Genomic DNA, 22,615 nt, shown 5'->3' with positions numbered 1-22,615 from the left:
GTCTTAGTTTGAAAAGTCATAGTGATGGTTACCGGATACATAACAGATGAGACTAACGCACTGTTTCTTGTAGCAGTAGTACCATTGATTTCATTATATTTTCATATTTGAAAGTATGAATTCAAGGGGGGGCAGTGAGAAACTGTCTGGAGTATGAAGTGAAAGCATGGCTGGGTCTGCCAAATATAATGCTGGCCGTAGAAGGCATTGGCCAATCAGGACAGTGTGGGTCCCAGGACAGGGGTTTCAGAGACAAAAGCTTAGACTTGTTCTAAGATCATCTTGTCTTTCCCATTGCAGGATTTGTTGGATACGCACCCTATATAAACCGCATTGTTCAGCAATGGAACCTTCAAGATAATGATGATGACCAACTGTTTTACACTAAAATTTATATTGACCCACTGAAAAGGGTAAGTAATGACCTATGCTTTGCTGTCAGTTACAGATACTGTAGTCTTTCCTCCCCCCCCCCCGCCTTAGGACATTTTCTTTAATAGTTGAAAAGGTATCACTCTTTTTATTTTAATAGTTTGGAAGTCTATTGATACCATGGTGACTAACCTTCCTTAGGAAATAATTCAAAAGTATTCTGTCACTGCAAATGTATTTAATAAGAAATGAGTTACGGATTAGCAAGAAGGCAAGTAATTAAAAGTGATGGACCTGTTTTCATGAAGGATAGCATGGTCTAGTGGCAAGAGGTCTAGGCCCCAGGTCCACCATTTACTAGTTGTGTGATCCTATTGGTGTTATTCAATAGCTTTGAATGTTATAGAAGCCCAAAGTCGGCAGGGATGTCAGAGGGATGTCAAATTTAGTCCATATTCAAGGAGAAATTCTCTTCACAACATCTTTCACAAATGGTTCTCCATTGTGTCACCTTTGGAACCAGCCAAATGGTGCTCTTCCACTTCCGGACAGCTCTTAACTGTTAAGACAGTTTTTCCTCATATAGAGCCAAAATGTGTGTCCCTGTAATTTCCACTCTTAGCTCTAGTTCTACTCTCTGGGCCAAGCCAAACAAGTCTAATTGTTCTTTCACATGATAGTCCTTAACATAGTTCAAGATTGTCATCATGTCCCTAGAAGACTTCTAGGTGCACATTAAACACCTTCACTTTCCATCAGTGTGTACACTAGAATTTCCAGTCCTTTCACTACCCTCAACACCCTTCTCTAGATATGACATACTTTGTCAGTGCTTTTCTGAAATCATGGTATCCAGAAGTGAATATTGTATTTGTTCGAACTAGGGAAGGCTCCAGTGGGAGCAGAAAGATCTCATTACTGCTCCTTGATTATTGTAGCCCATATCTTTTTTTTTGTTTTGTGACAGTTTGAGTATGTAGCCCACTAAAACCCAATGGCTTTTTCATATGAACTGGTAATTAGCTTTATCTCTCCTATCCTATGTTTGTACAGTTGATTTAAGGGTTTTTTCACTTTTTTTTGTCCCCAATTCCTCACCTCTTAAAGAAGGAAGAAAGCAGGGAAAATAATACTTGCATTATCTACCTCACTATAATTTGTGATTAGTATACATCATTATTAAATTTTGAATCAAAATATGTACATTTAGCTAAAACATAGATACCTATGTATTTGTATGCTGCAAGAGACAGAATAGTAGAGTGAACAGAAAGCTAGAAAGGAAGCCCTGCCTGGTTAAATCCATCTCTGCTAGCATTTATATAGCATTTTGAAGTTTTGCCAAATTTTTAACATATTTTATTTCTGTGGATGTGCCCAGTCTTTCCACATGACTATGTCTCTATCAGACTAAGTCTATGGCCACAGAGAAGTCACTTAACCTCACAGTGTCCTGGGCAGCATGAAGACTGTAGGTGAAAGAGGAGATGGATTTGTTGCTCTGTATTGGGAGATGGAGTTTCCACGGCAGAAGTTCCCTCCACTACTGAAATCAAAGCTCCAGGATGCCTCTTCCTCACAAAAGAAAAGTGTCATAGAAACAGAGTTTTGCTGAAAAACTAGTAGAATGGGTAGAAATCATGAGAACTCTACTACTTATTAACTTCAATGAGTGACTTTGCTAATAACTAGCTTCTTTACTCAAATTTTGCCAAGTATTATATTGACCTTCTGAAGCTCAATTATCTGATTTGTTCCTTAAAAGAAATGTGTTTTATAAAGCTAATGTGATAGCATCAACAATGTTATTATCTGTTAAAATATGTTTATTATTTCCATTCTTAGGAAGCTCTTAATATTACTTTGGATCACAAGTGCCGGATTTTTCAGACCCTCAATGGAGCTGTTGGTATGCTGATGAATTAGCTATTGAATGAGTATAAACACATTACTACTTTCTTCATTATTTTTAGGAAAGTGATGAGTTTAGAGTTAGTTAAGAACAGAGATTCTTAATCTGAAATTTGTAAACTTGATTGTGAAAATATTTTGATAACTATATTTCATTGTTTCTTTTGTAATCCTATCTATTTTATTTAATGCATCATTTAAAAACATTACTCTAAAATGAGGAGCGTAGGCTTCATCAGACTATCAAAGAGAAAAGGGAACAAAAAAATGTTGTCTTTAATGTTAAGATGCTTATTAGGCTAAGTTAGAGTCATGTTAACTCCTTTCAGTCGTTTAATAAGTGAGGTGTTTTTTTTTTTGTTGGTTTTTTTTTTTTTTTTTTTACCTGTATCCCACCATTCAGGAGTTGTTAACCTGAGATCCCTGAACTTTGTTTTTGAAAATTTTTTGGAAAACTGTATCAGTATATTGGTTTCCTTTGGAATCTTATGTGTTTTATCTTGTGCATTTAAAAACATTCTGAGAATAGATTCAGCAGATGGCCAAAGGAAACCAAAAAGCTTGAGAATTCCTGCCCGAGTGCCTTGCAGAATCAATCACAAGGGAATAATACATAAATGAACAGAACCAGACCTAACCTAGTCTGTAGTTATTAATACATTCAAACCTTTCTTCCCTCCCTCAGATGAAGTTCTTTTGAAATTTGAAAATGGAAAAGCTAGAGCGAAAAATACTTTTTATGAAACATTACCAGTGGTAATTAACGGAAATGGCCCAACTAAAGTGAGTATCTGTCACTTTTGCGTATGTATAACATGACTGGTTGGTAGGTTAGAGATTGATACGATGCCATTGAACAAAGCCTGTGTTTGTGGATGCTCTGGAGCCGACTGGCTTGAGTTTTACTGGTACAGAATCATTTGGCCCCTGTTTGTGTTTGCCGCAGTGATGCCTGCTTAATTTACATCCATGCTGGGCTTCTGCTTCCTGACGTCAAATTGTGATTTCGTATTTTCTCAAATAACAAGTAAATTATTATCACTCAGGCTGTAAGTACTCCCATTTTAAGAAGTGTCCAAAAAAGTTTTGAAAAATGTTAATGGGCCCATCCATAGCCTTTACCTAGAATTATATTTTGATAATGATTGATTCACAATACTAATTGTATGGTAAGAAGCAGTATGGTACAGTGAATATTAGGGCTAACTTTGTATCTAGAAAGCCCTGGGTTCAAGTTTTACCTTTGAGGTATGGTTGGTTGGTTGTTTTCTTTGTTCTCAAAGAGGACCAAAATGACATCATTATGTTAGAGTCAAGTTACAGTGTGTCTGATTGTGATTGATCAGACCAATATGAGCTCAGAGTGCTCTACCACAGGTCAGGCACAGATAGTCCTTGTGAACATTTGAGGTGCATTCTCTAAATTTGTACATCTCGCGTTTCTTTTGAGCTACTTCAATTCTGCTTTGCTTATAGAGCGCAGCATCTTTTTTGATTAAGGCACACCATGTTGGGCAGTCCTATGTCAGTGTCTCCCATATCACCCAATCAATTCCAAAGTTCTTAAGAGAAACCTTGAGAGGGTCCTTCTACCACTTCTGCCCACCATGTCAGCTTTTGCCCTGTGTGAGTTCTCCATAAAATAGTCTTTTAGGCAAGCTCTGTTTGGCATTTGGACAACTTGGCCAGCCCATTTTAGTTGTGCTCTCTACAGTAGAGTTTGAATGCTTGGCACCAATGGAGTGAAACAAGGCTGTGGCTTGGTCCCACACTTTTTTAGCGTGATGTTTTCAGTCATGTTGTCAAATGCTTTTAATGAGAATGAACACGGCCTCAAGGTCAGTTACCAACTGATGGTAAATTCTTCAGCCTTTGATATATAGTAGCCGTGGGCTCACAAGTAAATTACTTCACCTTTTAGTGCCTCTGGCAGTCTCTAAAATTACAAATGAGGTGCTGGTCTGCATTGGTGAAGGGTGTTTCCACCCTGGGAGTTCACACTGATTCAAATATAGATCTAGAGGAATATACACCACTCTCTCCTACTATCCCTATCCCCAACGAAAATTATATTTCTAAAACATGGTATATAAAAAGTTTACAAATACCAAAGTTAGCTCCAAGACCTCTTCTTGTATGGCCTCCTACTCTACTACATTCAGTAGGGAACCAGAGTCACCATAACTTTAGAGATGTCAAGGGCAAAGGTATGAGTCCCATAGTCAGCTGTGGAATCAGCTCATGGTACTGTTGGTGACTGAGCCTTGCCTTGCTTCCTTGAGGCACACAGACGTCATTCCGTTCTGTTTCTTCTGCTCCCCAAACCCTCATGTGAACCATTCCCGATTTCCTAAGCTCCTGTTGTTAAAACTCTTCACACCTGGCTCTAGCTCACTGCTCTGTGTTTAGTGTGCATAACTCACCTCCTCACACTGATTGTATGGTCCAGCCAAAATGGATGCTTGCTGTTCTTTCAGATGTGACTGTCTTTCTATCTCCCGGCTCATTGTCTTTGCACAAACTATCTTCCATGACAGAAATACCCTCCCTCCTCCCCTCAACTTCTGAGAATCTTGAGTTTCCTTCAAAGCTTAGCTCAAATATCACCTGCCTGAGGCCTTTCCTAATGCCCCAGGTATTAATGTCTCTCCCCCCAAACAAATTATGTTTATTGTATACATATACAAATGCATTTATACATGTATAGACACGCATGTGCACATATGCACATGTACATATGCACGCATGTATACGTGTGTATATGTACATGTACGTACACATACAGGTGTGTGTACATGTATGTGTATATACATATAGACATGCTTGTATTACCTATACATGAATGCATGCACATATATAACAATATATACACCTACATACATATACATACATACATATATATGTGTGCATACATATGCTTGTCTCACCAGATATAATAGAAGTTCCTCATTGGCAGGGACTATTGTTTTTGTTTTTATTTTTGGTTTGTTTGTTTTGACTTTATACATTTAGCACCTAGCATAGTACCTGGCATATATTATGTAATTAATAAATGCTTGTTGATTGTTACCATTAAACATCATTATATGGTTGTAGTTGTTCATCATGAGATGATGATTTGTTCCTCTAGGCACAAATTAGTTTTACACAGGGACCAGTTACAAAGGGGCTCAGATTCACATCCAGGTGCTGCTGTCTTTACTCTTTCATGATTGGTATCATTCTCTTATGAGCTGGGTGCTAGGAAGTTTCCATGTTACTCATAGCTGTTCAGCTGTGCCTACATGTGTAATGCTTCTCAAGCCTAGGACACTTTAATATTAATCTTACTATTAATAATAATAACAAACAACTCACATTTATATATCACTTTAAAAATTTCAGAGGCCGTTTCAGCAATGAGACTGACTAAAATCTTGAATTTGTTACAAGTGTTAACTTAGATCTGTTGGATTCCTAAAATTGTGTATCCTGTCAGGTGTATGTTTTGAGTTCTTAATATTTGAGGTTTCAAACTAATTTTTTTAACTCAGATGGGATAAGATGTATAGAGCTTTACAAACCTTAAAGCTCTATGTAAATGTTTATTATTATTAGTATTAGTGTATGACTCAGTTGATTAGTTGAAACTAAACTTACAAGCAGATATCCTTACACCATAGTTTCACAGGTTGCCGGGGCCAAAATATTTCATCACTTATTGGCAATGAGCTCCTCTGTATTTAGCTAGGCTGGTCTCAGCAGATTCCATCTGTTTCCAGGACCATGCTTGGTGACTTTCCAGTCTGATGGAACCTGCCAGAGCCTGCACTTCACTGGCATAGCACTTGATAAGACTGGGCCAGGGCCACCTCCACACATGCCATGACGAGGTGCTGGAATCAGACTTAGGTGAAGCTACTATAAGCATTTAATTGGAGTTGGTTGCAAGATTATAGAGCAAGAGGTGAAAGGGTCCTTGCAAATCTTCTAGTCCAAACCAGCCTTCTCATGTAACAGTTGAGGAAGAAGGGATAGGTGACTTGTCCAAGGTGTCAGAGGTTCTCTATACCATGATGCCTTTCAGTAGCAGACTGGTTAAAAAGATAACATTCAATTATCTTTGTAGGTCTTCACGAGGCAACCCCAAAGTCTTAGTGTGTTTTTTTAAATGCTTAAAAATGCACTAAGACTTTTTGGATGTTTTATCTTTTGTCCTCACAATTAAAGTCTAAGTACTTTGAGGGTCAAACTCTTTTTGCTTTATCCTTGCATATCCAGCATGCCGCACAGCAATCGATAAAGTCCTGTTGATTGATTACTTGATTCACCATGTGTTGCTACTTGCTGATGCATTATAGTATAATAATGCTCATCACTACTAAAAGTTTAAAATCATTGAGCTTCAAGCTGGGAGGATGTAGAGATGTCTAATTTTTAGCTTGAGAACAATTACACAAATAATATTAAGCATCTATAATAGTAAGGCACTTTAGGAGGTGTTGAGAATACAAAGACAAAAATGAAAATATTCAGACCCTCAGAGAGCTTACTTTCTGTTGAAGAGATGAAACACATGTAGAGATAAGTAAATACAGTTTTATCCAAATGAATGCCAGTCAGTCATTCAGATAGTAAACATTTAATAAGCACCTACTATCCAAAGAGAGGTAAAAGACAGTCCTTGCTTTTAAGGAGCTCAAAATTGAATGGGGGAGGCAACATGCAAACAGCTCCATCTAAGCAAGATGTACACAGGATTAATTGGAAATAATCAACACAGGGAAGGCATTAGAATTAAGAGGGATCAGGATAGGTTTCATAGGCGAGGTAATATTTTAGCTGGTACTTGAAGGAAGCCAGGGAAGCTAGGAGATAGAGATGACATGGGATAGCATTCCAGGCTTGGGAAGCAACCAATGAAAATGCCCAGAATCTAGAGTTGGAGTGTCTTGTTTGAGTAACAAAGAGTTCAATATGGTTAGATCAGAGTATGTGTGTGTATGGGGGAAGGGATAAGATATAAGAAGACTGGTGGGGGGGGCAAGGTGTGAAGGGTTTTGAACGCTAAATAGAGGATTTTATGTTTGATCCTGGAGGTGTTAGAGAGCCATTGGAGTTTATTAAGTAAGGAGGTGACATTGTCAGATGCGCACATTAGAAATATCCCTTTGATACCTGAGTATAGGAGGACTGGAATGGGGAGAGACTTATGCCATGGAGACCCAACTAGTGGATAACTGCAATTTTAAAAGGGGGGGGAGTACTAATGATTAGGGGATTGGGAAAGGCTTTATGTAGGAGATGACCCTTGAATTCTCCTTTGAAGGGCTTGAGGATTCTAAAAGGTTGAGGTGAGATGGGCATGCATACCAGATGTAGGGGGTAACCTGTGCAAAGAGTTAGAACACCTGGAAATAATAGTATGTATGTTGATGAGGCATATTAAGTGAATTGTATCAACAGATTCAGACTGTTAAATGATCCACGAATTCACTGAAGTGAGTTTCCCAATTTTTACGAGAAAGCTCATAATTAGCAGGTGGTTTAAAAGTCTTAAGGCAGCTTTCCAAAGTGCTTACTGTACTCTTAAGCCAAGATGGTGGAGTAAAAGCAGTGACTTGCTTGAGCTCTCCCCCAAATCCCTCCAAATACCTATAAAAATGACTCTAAACAAATTCTAAAGCAGCAGAACCCACAAAAAGACAGAGTGAAACAAATTTTCAGCCAAAGACAGCCTGGATGGTTGAATGGAAAGGTATATCGCACCAGGTGGGGAGGGGAGCACAGTTTGGTGTGGGCATGCAGGCCCCAGAGACCCTGGAGCAGGCCTCAGAGGACTGAATTGAGGGCAACTGTGGCAGTTTCTAGACTTCTCAACCCGCAAATGCCAAAGACAACTTAGAAGGTCAGTGGGAAAAGTCTGTTTCTACAGTGCTGAGAGAGAAGCACAATGGGGTTCCAGCCACGGAGTGGCAGCTGCCTCCTGTGCTTCTGGCCCACAGACTGAGGGGGAATTGAGTTGCTGATCAGAGGGGTATTGCAGGGATCTCTCTGCTGGTGCAGGATTCTCTTGCTTTGCCTGTGCTTGGATCTGGGTCACAGTTTTGGGTGGCGGTTCTGGGGCAAGGAGAAGGATTGGCATAGTGGAGCTTGTAGTGGCTGTGGAGAGGAAACCCTCCTCACAGTTCCAGGACAGAAAAGAGTGCTCATAGACCAGAGTACAGGCCAGGAAAGGAGTAAACACCTTGCCCTTGATCATAGCACCTTGGAAGAACTGAAAATTTACAGGTCCCTAGAAGTATCTCTGCAAACAGCTGCACAAAACCCCCAAAGCTTGGGACAGTATATTCTCCATACTGGAAACGGACTCTTACCTTAACAAAGAGCTTATAACTCAAGTAATCATGAGCAAGCAGCACAAAAAGAGTCAGACTATATTATCTTTGGTGACAAAGAAGATCAAAACACACAACCAGAAGAAGACAATGAAGCCAAAGCTCCTACATCCAAAGCCTCCAAGAAAAATATGAATTGGTCCCAGGCCATGGAAGAGCTCAAAAAGGATTTTGAGAAGCAAGTAAGAGAAGTAGAGGAAAAACTGAGAGTGATGCTGAAGGAGACCCAAAAAATTACAGGAGAAAATAACACCTTAAAAAATAGCCTAACCCAAATGGCAAAAGAGGTCCAAAAAGCCAATGAGGAGAAGAATGCCCTAAAAGGCAAAACTGGCCAAATGGAAAAGGAAATCCAAAAGCTTACTGAAGAAAATACTTCCTAAAAAATTAGAATGGAGAAATTGGAAGCTAGTAACAATTTGAGAAATCAAGGCACTGTAACACTAATCCAAAGGAATGAAAAAATAAAAGAGAATGTGAAATATCTCATTGGAAAAACAACTGACCTGGAAAATAGATCCAGGAGAGAGAACTTAAAAATTATTGGACTATCTGAAAGTCATGATCAAAAAGAGAGCCTAGACATCATCTTTAAATAAATTATCAAGGAAAACTGCCCAGATATTTTAGAACCAGAGGGTAAACTAGAAATGGAAAGAATCCACCGATCTCCTCCTGAAAGAGATCCCCAAAGGAAAACTCCTAGGAATGTTGTAGCCAAATTCCAGAATTCCCAGGTCAAGGAGAAGATATTGCAAGCAGCCAGAAGGAAACAATTCAAGTATTGTGGAAACACAATCAGGATAATACAAGATTTAGCAGCTTGTACATTAAGGGTCTGGAGGGTATGGAGTATGATATTCCAGAGAGCAAAGGAGATAGGATTACAACCAAGAATCACCTACCCAGCAAAACTGAGTATAATCCTACAGGGGAAAAAATGGTCATTCAGTGAAATAGAGGACTTTCAAGCATTCTTGATGAAAAGACCAGAGTTGAATAGAAAATTTGATTTTCAAATACAAGACTTGAGTGGAACATGAAGAGGTAAACAGGAAAGAGAAAATCATAAGAGACTTATTAAGGTGGAACTGTTTACATTCCCACATGGAAAGATGATATTTGTAACTCATGAGACCTTTGTCAGTATTAGGGTAGTTGGAGAGGAAAAAATTATATGTATGTATATATAGATATAGATAGATAGATAGGGGGCACAGGGTGAGTTGAAAATGAAGGGGTCATATCTGGAGAATAAAATTAAGGGGTGAGAGAGGAATATACTAGGAGAAGGAGAAAGGGAGAGGTAGAAAGGGGTAAATTATCCCACTGACAAAAAAAAACAGAAAAGAAAAGGCTCTTATAGTGGAGGGGAAATGGGGGAAGGTGGGAGGGAATGAGTGAATCTTATTCTCATAGGATTTGACTTAAGGAGGGAATAACATACACATTCAATTGGGTGTGGAAATCTGTCTTACCCTACAGGAAAATAGGGGGGGAAGGGGACAAGAGAGTAGGGGAATGACAGAGAGGGGGGCAGATTGGGAAAGGGAGTAATCAGAAGCAAATACTTCTGAGGAGGGACAGGGTCAAAAGAAAGAATAGAATAAATGGATGGGCAGGATAGGATGAAGGGAAATAGAGTTAGTTTTTCACTACATGTCTACTATGGAAGTGTTTTGCATAACTGCACATATATAACCTATATTTAGTTGCTTGCCTTATCAATGAGGGTGGGTGCGGAGGGAGCAAGGGAGAAAATTTGGAACTCAAAGTTTTAAAAACACATGTTTAAAAAAATGTTTTCACGTGCAACTGGGAAATAAGAAATACAGGAAATGGGGTACAGAAATCCATCCTACCCTACAGGAAAATTGAAGGGGAAGGGGATAAGAGAAGGGGGGAAGAGACAGAAGGGAAGGCAGACTAGGGGAAGAGGTATTTAGAATGCATGCCATCTTGGGGTGGGGGAGGGGCGAGATGGGGTGAAAATTTGGAACTCAAAATCTTGTGGAAGTAAATGTTGAAAACAAAAAAAATAAATAAAAATCACCATTAAAAAAAAAGAGCTGGTTATTAGCAGCTTAAAAAAGTGTAGTCCTGAATGAAAATAAAACATTTGTCTCTCTCAGTGGGATGATTTATTAGTAATTCTAATTCCCCAGATTTTACAATTTCTTTTATTCTGACAAGGTTAGAGTACACATACCTTAGCAGCAACTTTTTGAGATATTTAGGGACAGTCATTATTCTTATCAGACATATACAGAAATTGAGGCACAGAACGGTGCAGTGAGTAATCTAATTGCTCAAATAAAGTGTCATAAAAGTATTTAAAATGTTTAATGAAAATATTTTAATTAAATTCATATTTTAATTAAAATATTTTATTGATTCCTTTCACATTGTGTTCATTTCCCTACCTAGGGAATTATCCCTTTTAATAAAGAAGAAAAAAGAAAAAAGGGGGGGGGTCAGTTCAGCTAAACAAACCAAAACCTCAACCAAGACACTCATAGTGTCCTGTATTCTCCTGTATTCTCCCATCTAGGCAAAAAAGGGAGAGAGGTACATTTTCAGGAGACTTTTTTTTTTAAAATTAATTTGACTTACATTAAAATAGAGAAGCACTTTAATTTCATACATATGTCATCAAATAATGCAAAGTGTTCAGGTCATGGGGACCTTGGAAATTTGAATGTGACTTCCATACTTGTTTTGCAAGGGACTTAAACCGAATGGAATACAGTGGACCAAGTGTGATTGCCATTGAAAGTGACATCACATTTGGAAAATTCTTTGGGATTGTGAAAGATGGATGAAAACATCATTGCTGAGTAGAATGGGATTGTCCAGACCCACTGTTTAACTGCATGATCAGTTCTTAGTCATTTCAATGCCAGAATAGCTGTCTGAAACTTTTTATGGAGAAAACAGATGTTGTACTGGGGGAAAAATTCTATTTTTTGAATTACATCAAAGATCCAGGAAAGGGAGTGTTCCAGGCTGTAGATTATTTTTAATCTAAATAACATTTGATGATTGAACTCAGGTAGAAAGCAAATTATTCTAAAGTGAAGTATTTTTAAAAATAAAGTGAATGCCTTTGACCCTAATATTTTCTTGGAAGTATGATTAAATTATCACAGGAGTTCTGATGCCCTTTATAATTTAATATATAAATTAAAGATTGACCCATGATGGATTTAGGGTAAAACAATTATCTCAGAGTTTGTATTTGTAAGTCTGAAGCAAGTTCTCGAAGTATTGCTTGAATTTAGGGTTTTTTTTAACTTCATTTACTTCTTGTCAAAGTTATTTTGCAAAGCAAAAATGGTTAATGAAGGGTGATATTTGCAGTTTTCCAGGGGCCAAGTTTCAATCATCACTAAATAGAATTTATCAAGAAAACTCATAAACCATGATTTTAACAAAAATACCGCTTTTCTTTATAGGGTAAGTTTTTCCTAGCTGTGGAAAATGTGTTATTTAATGAAAGGGTGGTGGGTGTCAGGTATACTTTGACATCTGGCAGTGAAAATTATATCGTTTTTTGTTGTAGTGGTTCACTTAAAGGACATCAGAGTGGTTCTGTAGATGGAAAGTTTTTTTTAAAAGCTGGACATTTCACTAACGAATGTCATGACTGCTTATTTCTTATCTGTCATAGGAGCCTAATTCTTGAATTGGCCTTGTTCTTTCAGAAATGAGAAATGCATTATTCATTGCTGTCATATTTCTTTCCAAAGAATAATATCCAGTTATATAGTTGGATATTCATATGTATGAATATGCCTATATATGGATATGCAGCTATAAAGAATGTGTTTTGTATGCATATATGCATACATATAAGCATAATGGTTGACTTTTATATAGTGATTTAAAGCTTATAAAGTATTCTGTTTATATTATCTCCTTTGAGATTGACTTCATATTGACCTTGAGTGATAGGTTTTACATTTATTGTTATTCACATTTTACATCTGAAGAAGCTAAGGCAAAGACTTCATGAACCATTCCACGTTGGGACAGTTCTAATTACTGGAAGGTGTTCTTTTGGTTTTCCTGACTTTAAGCCGAAGTGGGCTAAACAGACTTAGTTTCTTCAATGAATCCTGGTATGGAACTCAAGACTTCTTACCATCCTGGTGGTCCTTTGCTGAATACTCCCTTGCCTATCAATGCCCCTTTTTTTTTAAGCCAAGGTGCCCAGAATTGAACACGTTACTGCCGATGAGGTCTGACAAGGGCAGAGTACTGGATAGAGTACAAACTGAACATCTCCGTATTCCTGGAATTGATCCTCCTCTTAATGTGGCTTAAGAATACATTAGCCTTTTCTGGATGACATATTACACTGCTGACTCACTGAACTTGCAATCCATTAAAATCTCCAAATGCTTTTCAGAACAAACTGCTGTTTCTAATACCTGGGAAGTTGATTTTTTTTTTTTTTTGGTGCCACAGTACAAGATTTGACATTTTTCCTCATTGAAATTTTTTCCTCTTAGATTCAGCTTAGTACCCTAGCCTGTCAAGATCCTTTCACGTCTAGATTCTGACACTACATGTGTAACCTTGGAAAAGTAATTTAGCCCGTCTGGGTCTCAATTTTTTCATCTGTAAAATGGGAGAGTGGTGTTGGACTAGATTACCCAAAGCGTTTTTCTTTTTTTTCTGTTCTAAATCTATGATCCTATGATAAAATAAACCATGAGAGGCAGTGTTATATAGTGGAAGGAGTTATGGCTTTAAAGTCAGAGGATCTGAGTTTAAATCCCAGAACTCTTACTTCAATTGCCAAGCATTTATTAAGCACTGACTGTATGCCAGGTACCATGCTAGGGAGGCAGAGACAAAAAAAGGAAACAGTACCCAATCATAAGGAGCTTATATTCTTTACTTGCTATCTGAGTGACCGTGGGTGATTTATTTCCCTTCTCTGACCTTTGGTTTCCTCATTTGTCAAATGAGGGGGCAGAACTCTAAGGGTTCTTCTGTCTCTAAATCTTGTAATCTTAGGTGGAAGAAAAGAAGTTACCAGGAGACAGGCAGAGAAAGAATCCATCTCATTTCCCCTTGGTGATGCTTAAGAAGCTTAGGAGATTTTTTTTTTTTGGAGTGGGGTGTTTTTTGTGTTTTTTAGTGATCCAACTATTAACCAAAGTGTGTTAAGTACCTACAGTATGCCAGATGTTGTACTGAGGTTTAAAGACAAAAGTGAAATGATTCCTCCCCTCTAGCAGCTTACATTATATCTAGGGAAATAACACGAGCACTTACATTTATATCCAAAATGAGTACAAAGTAAATATAAGGTGATATCAGGGAGGAAGTTCTAGCACTTGGGGGTATCAAGCAGGGCCTCCTCACCTAGGTGGTGCTTGAACTGAGACCTAAGAAAAACTAGGGAATGTAAGTGGCATCTTTTAGTCCTCCAGGCTCTCTGGCTGAGCTGCTCCCCAACAACCTGGTGAAAATAGGTTGTGCTTGGATGGGTAGCGCCAGTTTAGCATGCACTAAAGACATAATGAATTGGAAAAACCCTAATAGAATAATAAAACAATTCCCTGTAAAAGATGGAAACTCATGAAATTGGTGTATCAGTCATACCTCTAAAAATGTTCACATGCGTTCAAAGTTATTATAACACACGGCCGAAGAACATTAGTCATATTCTTTTAGATTGTATTTGCCCCTAAGCCTGATAGTAAAAATCAGGCTGTCCTAAGTAGTAATTTATTGGACTTTGGGGACTCATTAACTGAATTAGGAACATTGTATGTCATCTGTTTCTAACTCCTACATTTCTCTCTTTTATCTTACTATTATGTTCCAGTAAATTATTTTATTGTTCCTTAAATAAAGATGGAACATACTCCTATTTGTGATGACTTTTTTTTGGCTCATCCACCTACATTTATCTTATTTTGTGCTGAAGTGAAAGTGTGGAACTCTAGATGACATGAATAGTAGTTGACTTTTTTTTTTAAAAGAACCCTTAAAAGGTATAAAACTGACTTTAAAAATCAGTGATGTTGGGTTGAGAGAAAATAATGGAGAGGGACTTTCCGTTATTAAAGGAATTTTTCCTTTTTTTTTTTTTTTTTTACTAGATTCAACTAAACTATTTTGGAAATTATATCCCTAATGCTTGGACACAGGAAAATGGATGTATTCTTTGTGATTTGGATGTAATTGACCTCTCAACTATAGAAGTAAGTATAATGGTGCATGCAGTGTGCTTATAAACTGTGAATTGTTGTTGCTTACTAATATATTTGGAGGAAAATAATCAGTTGAATTATTTTTATTCTTTTTTGTTTATGTGGTTGTTGTTTTTTTTTTTTCTGTTGCTGCTGTTGTTCCTACAGACCTGTGAGTTCATCACTGTTGGGAAATTCAAGTGGAAACACTCCCTCCATCATTACTTAACTTTTAGTTTTAGAAAGTGGCTTGCAGTCCTATGGTTTGCACACAGATCCAGTATATGTCAGATGTGGAGCTTAACTCCAATGTCACCCCTCTATCCTCTATGCTGGCCTACCTCTCTAGTAAGGTGGATATCAAAACACCAAATGTAGTCTTTTAAATAGAGTTGATAAGTGAGAGACTGAGTTTCTGGGTAAATTACATTGACTACCTCTAGAAAGCAGTCCACAAAAACAGGCTTATTTTTCCCTTGGTAGCCAGAAACTGAATCTCTTGAACTTTTGATATTTATAAAGTCTTTTCAAAAAGGGGTGAAAAATCAACTGAGGGTGCAAATGAACTCTAATTGGTCAACAAGAGAATGAATAATATAATGGGAGGTGGGCTATATATTAAAATGAGAGTCTTAGGTTAGGTGTCTTGGATCTCCCCAATCTTGACTGAAGGAGACCTATCAATTTCCATATCACCTGTCTGACAAAAGGGAGAATCCACACTTTCCAGATCTGTCTGGGGAAACACAAGGAGCAACAATGCACCTATTAGCCTAAAATTAGAATTCCTTTAGCTGTCTGATTAGATCTTGGCCTGGGTGATCTTTAAGAGAGATTTCCTACACTGGTTGATTTTTAGATGAGGAAGTATAAAAGAGGGAAAAAAAACCCCAAAACTTAGTACTGATTCAACAATTAATTATTAAATATAAGAGAAATAATTAATTTCTCATATAGGTTTTCTAGACTTTAAAGATGTGAGTTTCTTGTAGGTCTAGCTATTGTTTCCATCTGAACTATTTCACAAGTTTGGCTGAGATACCACAGCTCCAACATGAGCTTGGCTGTTTGCTTCAAGTTAATATTGTGTTAGTTACCTGTCATGTTGATCACAGTTATTAAGAGAAAAGAAAAGGTGTAATAACCACTTAGGATCATTTTTTAAATCAAATATTATTCCTTTGTAGATTTTTAGAAAGATTTTCCCTATGGACATTTAGTTACATTTATTTTTTGGGCAGCCAATATTTCAAATGAATAGGCAACCTTCTAGAAAGTTATTGTTTATTCATACAATTTTTTTTCTTCAGATATAATACCATTGTGATCCAGGGCAGTGAAGAGCTTTCAGGATATAATATAACAAAGTTTTGCCTTGAGCAAATCTCTCTGATGACCTGGAAGAGTACCAACTTCCATGAGGAGTATATGGTAGAAATGTTATAAAGTCATGGAAATTTACAGGAATGCAGTTCTAAAAACTGCTGGCCTCATCAGTGAGGAATTATTCAAGAGGAAAAAAAATAACTGTAATAAAGTCAGGATTCCAAGAGTAAATGGTTATATTTTTACTGACGTCTAAAGGTAGACAAAAAAATAAGTTGTGAACATTTAAGAGCTACTGAACAGGGCCATGTTTTATTTGAAAATAAGACATTTTGGACAATTTCTCAAAGAACAGAGTATTTCCTACCCAGAAAGAATGCCAGAATATTTCTGGATAGAGATATGATGAAGAGATGTTTTAAAATGATATTTTTTGCAGAACTTAATGTTCTACCCTTATAAAAGACAGTTATTGCTCTTACTTGTTTCATTCTTATTTATTTTAACTGTCTCAGGTAGGAATTAAAAATAAAATTGTTTCCTTTCTACTTTATCCAGATGAAAATCCCTTGATTCTTAAAACAAGTATAATCTCAGAGCAGTTTAAAAATAACATTGGAAAATCAAAGTAATAAGCAATATTAAATCATTAAAATCATCATCTCAAAGTTAATATAACTAGTCCTGGGTTTGGAGTCAAGAAGACCTGAATTCTAATCCACTTCAGACATTTCCTAGCTGTGTGACCCTGAGCAAATCACTTAACCTCTGTCTGCATGCCTTTCCTCACCTATAAAATGGGGATAATAATAGCACCTACCTCCCAGGATTATCATGAGGATAAAATAAGATAATATTTGTAAAGCTCTTTGCAAATCTTTAAATGCCATATAAAGACTAGCTAATTGTTATTATGGCTATTATTGTTGTTATTGTGATCTTATTTTTGTTATTGTTGTCATTATCAACTAAATTCAGTATTTTAAATAACTATTTAGAGTAATCATATGTGTTTAGCCTTCTAGTCTCCTTTTAAGATTATTCTTGGGAACTGTTTTGCATCAATGTAATCTGTTTAAGATTTAAAGCTCTTAGGGATCCATCTCTCTGTCTCTCTTTCTTTCTCTGTCTCTTTTTCTCAGTGTGTGTGCGTGTTTATGTGTACACACATGTGTATATATGTATATGTGTGCTTATACTTATACATGCATATCTATACATACATACACACATATACATATATATATTTATTATGACTTGAGTATTCTAGTCACCTTTAAATAATGTGGCCAATTTAATTACAAAGATTGGTCTAACTACCGAAGTATGTTAGGTACACACCATAAAATCAAGTGCCTTCATTTACTTTGAGAGGAGCTTAGTAACTGCACCAATGTGGTTCCATCAGCAGCAGAAGGAGCATGCCAGTGCTCCTACTTTATATCCGTGTGATCACTTGCCTTCCTTAGGCCTCAGTTTCTTCACTTTTAAAGAAGGTGCTAGATTTGAATGGTCTCTGATTCCTTTAATTTTTAATACCTTACAATCTAAGTTTCTGATGTTAAAAGGGAAGTTTTTTTACTTTAAAAAATTAGTTCATATTGTACAAATAATGTGATTTCCCCTTTCCCCCTTCCCACTCTTTTTATTGGTATAAAGGGGAAAGTCAAGGGTTCATTCTTACATTTAACATTAGGTTTAATTAGTGACAATAGGTGGAAAACCACTCTGAATAAAATTCAAGATTGAATTAACATATACTGATTTGCACACTTTGCAAATCATGCCATAGTGAAGATAAGTGTGTGTGTGTGTGTTTCTTGACATGTTGTCAATTCCCTTTCCTTTTTGTTCTATTAGGCTGTAGAGCAGCATTTCCCTATCTAATCAACACTTGAATTCAGCCTAAATTGGAGCCTGCTTGAATAAAGGTTCATTTTACTGCTTTTTTCTAGGACTATCCAAAGGTAACAGTTGGTGTTTTCATTCAGCAGCCAACTCCTTTCCTACCTCGATTTCTAGACCTGTTGTTGACACTGGATTACCCCAAAGAAGCTCTTAAATTCTTCATTCATAATAGTGTAAGTATTTGGTATTTTTTATTTTATTTTTTATTTATTTTTTTGGCAAGGCAATTGGGGTTAAGTGACTTGCCCAGAGTTACACAGCTCATTAGTTTTATGTGTCTGACGCCGGATTTGAACTTAGGTCCTCCTGACTCCAGGGCTGGTGCTCTATCCCCTGTGCCACCTAACTGCCCCCAGTGTAAGAATTTGGATGGTGAGTTCTATTGGGGAGGGGGTGGGCAGTCTTCAGAAGGACAGACAGTCAGTAATGGGTTAAACACAAGAAATGATGCTTTAAAATCACTGAGATATTCAGGGGGAAAATGAGATTTCTCACTCTGGTAAAGCAGAGACTAAGTGATAACATTAAAAAAAAATTGTAACTCTATGATGGGTGCAACTCTATCATGGATAGGGTGAACTTGGATAAATCAATAGAATCCTGGAGAATCTGAACTAAGGAAGACTCCTGAAGCTTGAAAAAGAATTTCAGTATGCAAGGACTAGTAAACTTCTGAAATTCATTATATCCAGATTGTGGTACAGCCTGGAAAGAGATTCATTGGTTAGTGCATTTTTACAAGTAATACAACAACTTGTGAGTTTAAAAGAGTCTTGGGATACTAGGGCTAACATTTGTGTTGACATCTCTGAGGGAAAATGTCCTGTATCCAAGAAGTTCCTCAGTTCACTAGTCAGAGATAGGGTACTTGGCGGAAGGAACCATTAGCCTGGCCCAATGTGGCATTTGTTATGCTGTGAAAATTTATTTTCTTTTGTCTGTGGGCTGTGGATAAAGATAAAATATATGATCCCATCTCTTCAGTAATTACAAGATAAATGCACTATATATATGTATTTTTTTTTGTTTGTTTTTTTGTTTTTTGTTTTTTAGGGTCTGGGATATCTTCATTACAAAAGACATGTTAATTCAAATCATGACTGAGTTGGTTCAGAGATTTTTTTTTTTATGACACACTTAACAGCTTCCATGTTGCAATGAAGCTGGTAATAATTGGCCACTAACACAGTTGCTAACATATCAGATGTTGCAAATTATCTCTGTGCTTATCATCAAAATATTAGTGATAAAATGTCTATTTTTATGTTGGATACAAATGGAAAAAAGCCAATATTATTGCCTCAGAATTTGATGAAGATAATGATATTATGTGTGTTTTATATTTTCAGCTTTTTAGATATTTTGTAGTATGTTTCTAGTATTCCAGAATGTGTTCTAGAACATACTTTGAAGGCATTTTTCCTTTCTTTTGATTTATTAAGCTTATAATCCAAATCTTTATACCTGGGGGAAGTTTGTAATTGAAAGTTTTAAAATGGTCTCTTTTTCAAATAATGCTCAAATGCATATTTCTCAGTGAACACCTGTTATATTTGAACAATAGTAAAATGCAACATTTACTAAATGAATATTATTTTGCTATAAGAATCCTTGGCAAAGCAAGGCGTGTTGCATAAATAGCATTTCAAAACCCATTAATGTCCCCTCACCTCCCTTCTTTGGTGTCATTTTCTCTAATTCTAAATTTTATTAATATTTTACAGGAGGTCTGTCATAAAAAACATCCAAATTCTAAGTTTTATTAATATGTTACAGGAGGTTTATCATGAAAAGCACATCAAGGAATTTTGGGAAAAAGCTAAAGATGTGATCAAGAATATAAAAATTGTTGGTCCAGAGGAAAACCTAAGTCAAGCAGAAGCCAGAAATATGGGGATGTATGTTTTACAAATTTTACAATTTATTTGTACAAAAGAATAACCAAAGAACTTAGAGAAAATAATGATCTTTTTACAGAAATAAATATTACAGTTCTATTCAGCTCTGATATGGTAATATTTCAGAAGGCTATGAATGATGCTAATTTGTGATTTTTTTTTTTTGGCTAGTTTAGATTTAACCTGTTTAAACGTGAGATCATTTGTTATTTCTTTGAAGACCCTAAAAATAAATGTGCAGATTTGAATGAGGAATAGAAAAGTGGTTTAATTGCAGAGTATACTAGTCAAAAAATTACGTATTTGCTAATAGTAAAAATAGAAATAACTAGACAAATGCAAACATGTAGTAGTAATTCCTTCCTTACCTGGATTTCACTTATTCCACAACTTCAGCTCTCTAGACTAAAACCAGCAACTAATAAAAAGCACATATTTTTTGAGCAGCTGCAAGGGCTCAAGGTGTCCCAAAGTTAATGCACATATAATTCAAAGGAAATCCACTTCCTATCTGATAACCTTTATTTTACATTTTACATACATTTGTTACATCCTTTGTTGCCTGGCTTTGTGGCCTTAGCAGATGCTCAATAGCAAATTACTGTAGAGAGGAGGACAGAAGCAGGAGGTATTATAGAGGTAGACTTACCTATAGCCTCTAGAAGGAACACCTGGCAGTCTGACAGTGAGGAAGGAGACTGAAAAGCTTAATAAAGCCTGTATAAGAACACAGAGCACTGGAGGATGGGGCCAGTGAGTCTAGTAACAAATGACCCTCTCCATTTCAATAAGGTTCTGAAAGCATCATTTGTAAAGTACAAGAATTTATTTTCCTAATGATGATCCTGAATTGTTATATTCAGTATATTCTGTGAAGTGTCTTAGGATGATCTTTACGTAGGAAATTGTTTAAATTAAAAAAACAAGATTTGGACATTTAAAGGAATTAATTATAATTACAGGGGGAGAAAAAAAAGAAACACCTTCATCTCTATTTAGCTGGTACTGTGTGTGTGTGCATATATGGGTGTGTGTGCATACACACACACACACACACTATGCGCATATATAACGTATACATACATAATTTTTGTAAGGGAATAGTTTTACAGTTTTAAAAAACAAACAAAAAATCCCCAACAAACTCCAAAAAGCGTTTTTGTTCATAAAACAAATTATTCAAAAAGTGGTAGAGCAAATTTTCATCTATTAGCGAGTTATATGATGTTGTATTTTAATTATGGTTGGAGTTTAGGACAGAACTAAGGTGACATTCTAACTGGATATGTATGACATAATAACAACAGTAATGTTGTTCAGACATGTCCATCTCTTTGTGATTCCCATTTGAGATTTTCTTGGCAAAGATACTGGAGTGGTTCACTACTCCCTTCTCCAGTTTATTTTATAGATCAGGAAACTGAGGCAAGCAGGGTTGAGTGACTTGCCCAGAGTCATGGGGCTAGTAAGTATAGGAGGCCAGATTTGAACTCGAGAAAAGTGTTCCAGTCTCTAGGCCCAGAGCTCTATGTGCCACTATGGCCCCAAGAACAATAATATCTAGCATTTATATAACACAATGTTTCAGAGAGATAGAGAGAGAGATAGAGAGAGAGAGAGAGAGAGAGAGAGAGAGAGAGAGAGGTATTGTGAATATACTCTTTGTCCAAAAGTGGTTGTTTGTATCTGCAGTGGTTAGAGCGTGGGAATTAGAGCCAGGAAGACATGAGCTCCAGTCCTACTTTGGACATTTACTAACTGTGTGACCCTGGGCAAGTAACTTAATTTTGGTGTGCCAGAGTTTCCTCATCTGTAACATGGAGATAATAATAGCACTTAACTCCCAGAATTGTTGCGAGGTAACACAGAAAGCACCTTCTTATTCTCTAAGCACTATATAAATGCTAGCTATCATTAAACTAACTGCAAGGACCAAGTATACAGCATATAAAATCAATAACAAACATTCTAAGAGTTGGTGTTTCTTTCGAAGTTTTGATGGGCTATCTTAGATTAGCTTAAAAAATGAAGAGCACTTTATAGAAAGCTAATTATATTTATGGTATTAGTATATTATATATAGTATATTAGTATAATACTAAAGCTTTTTTATTTAGAAATGATTCAACTGTCCTATAGCAATTCTAACTGACTGCAATATTTTTGTTTGTTTCAGGGATCTCTGTCGTCAAGATGACAAGTGTGATTATTACTTTAGTCTTGATGCAGACGTTGTTCTGACAAATCCAAAGACTTTGAAGATATTGATAGAACAAAACAGGTACTCAGTAAGATTCCTTAGGACCCTTATTCCAAAGATCATCCTCATGTACAATTCTCTTTGAGATGTAAAACCATATATCATGTGCTTAATCAGTATATTTAGTTCAACAGATATTTATCAAATGATTAATATTTGCAAGGCACTATGCCAGGTTTTGCAGAGTTACATATGGTATTGACACTCTTCACAGAGCACTTGCAGTCTAATGGGGGAAATGCATACAAATAATTAAGATATAAGTATAAGAAATTTGAAGGAAGCGTGAACCTATCAGCTTGTGGAAAGGGTTATGAAAGGGAAACTTCATGAAGGAAGTGCCATTCAAATTGA

General features: G+C 36.5%; 1 protein-coding gene across 2 annotated transcripts in view; it reads left to right on the top strand.

Moving 5' to 3' along the window:
• The window catches only part of PLOD2 (procollagen-lysine,2-oxoglutarate 5-dioxygenase 2), a 101,017-nt gene that overhangs the window by 54,535 nt on the left and 23,867 nt on the right, over window positions 1–22,615 (top strand). For both annotated transcript variants that reach the window (XM_027876108.1, XM_027876107.1), the window contains exons 5-11: window positions 301–413; window positions 2,218–2,281; window positions 2,969–3,066; window positions 14,780–14,881; window positions 18,151–18,276; window positions 19,880–20,001; window positions 22,178–22,282. In XM_027876108.1, the coding sequence (XP_027731909.1) occupies window positions 301–413; window positions 2,218–2,281; window positions 2,969–3,066; window positions 14,780–14,881; window positions 18,151–18,276; window positions 19,880–20,001; window positions 22,178–22,282 (730 nt within the window). The remainder of the gene's footprint in view (window positions 1–300; window positions 414–2,217; window positions 2,282–2,968; window positions 3,067–14,779; window positions 14,882–18,150; window positions 18,277–19,879; window positions 20,002–22,177; window positions 22,283–22,615) is intronic.

Source organism: Vombatus ursinus, unplaced genomic scaffold, assembly GCF_900497805.2.
Source record: "Vombatus ursinus unplaced genomic scaffold, bare-nosed wombat genome assembly UNPS02014810.1, whole genome shotgun sequence".
In the NCBI taxonomy this organism is placed as follows: Eukaryota; Metazoa; Chordata; class Mammalia; order Diprotodontia; family Vombatidae; genus Vombatus; species Vombatus ursinus.
Note: the sequence above shows the minus strand (reverse complement) of the source record. Positions and strands in the feature narration are given on the sequence as shown.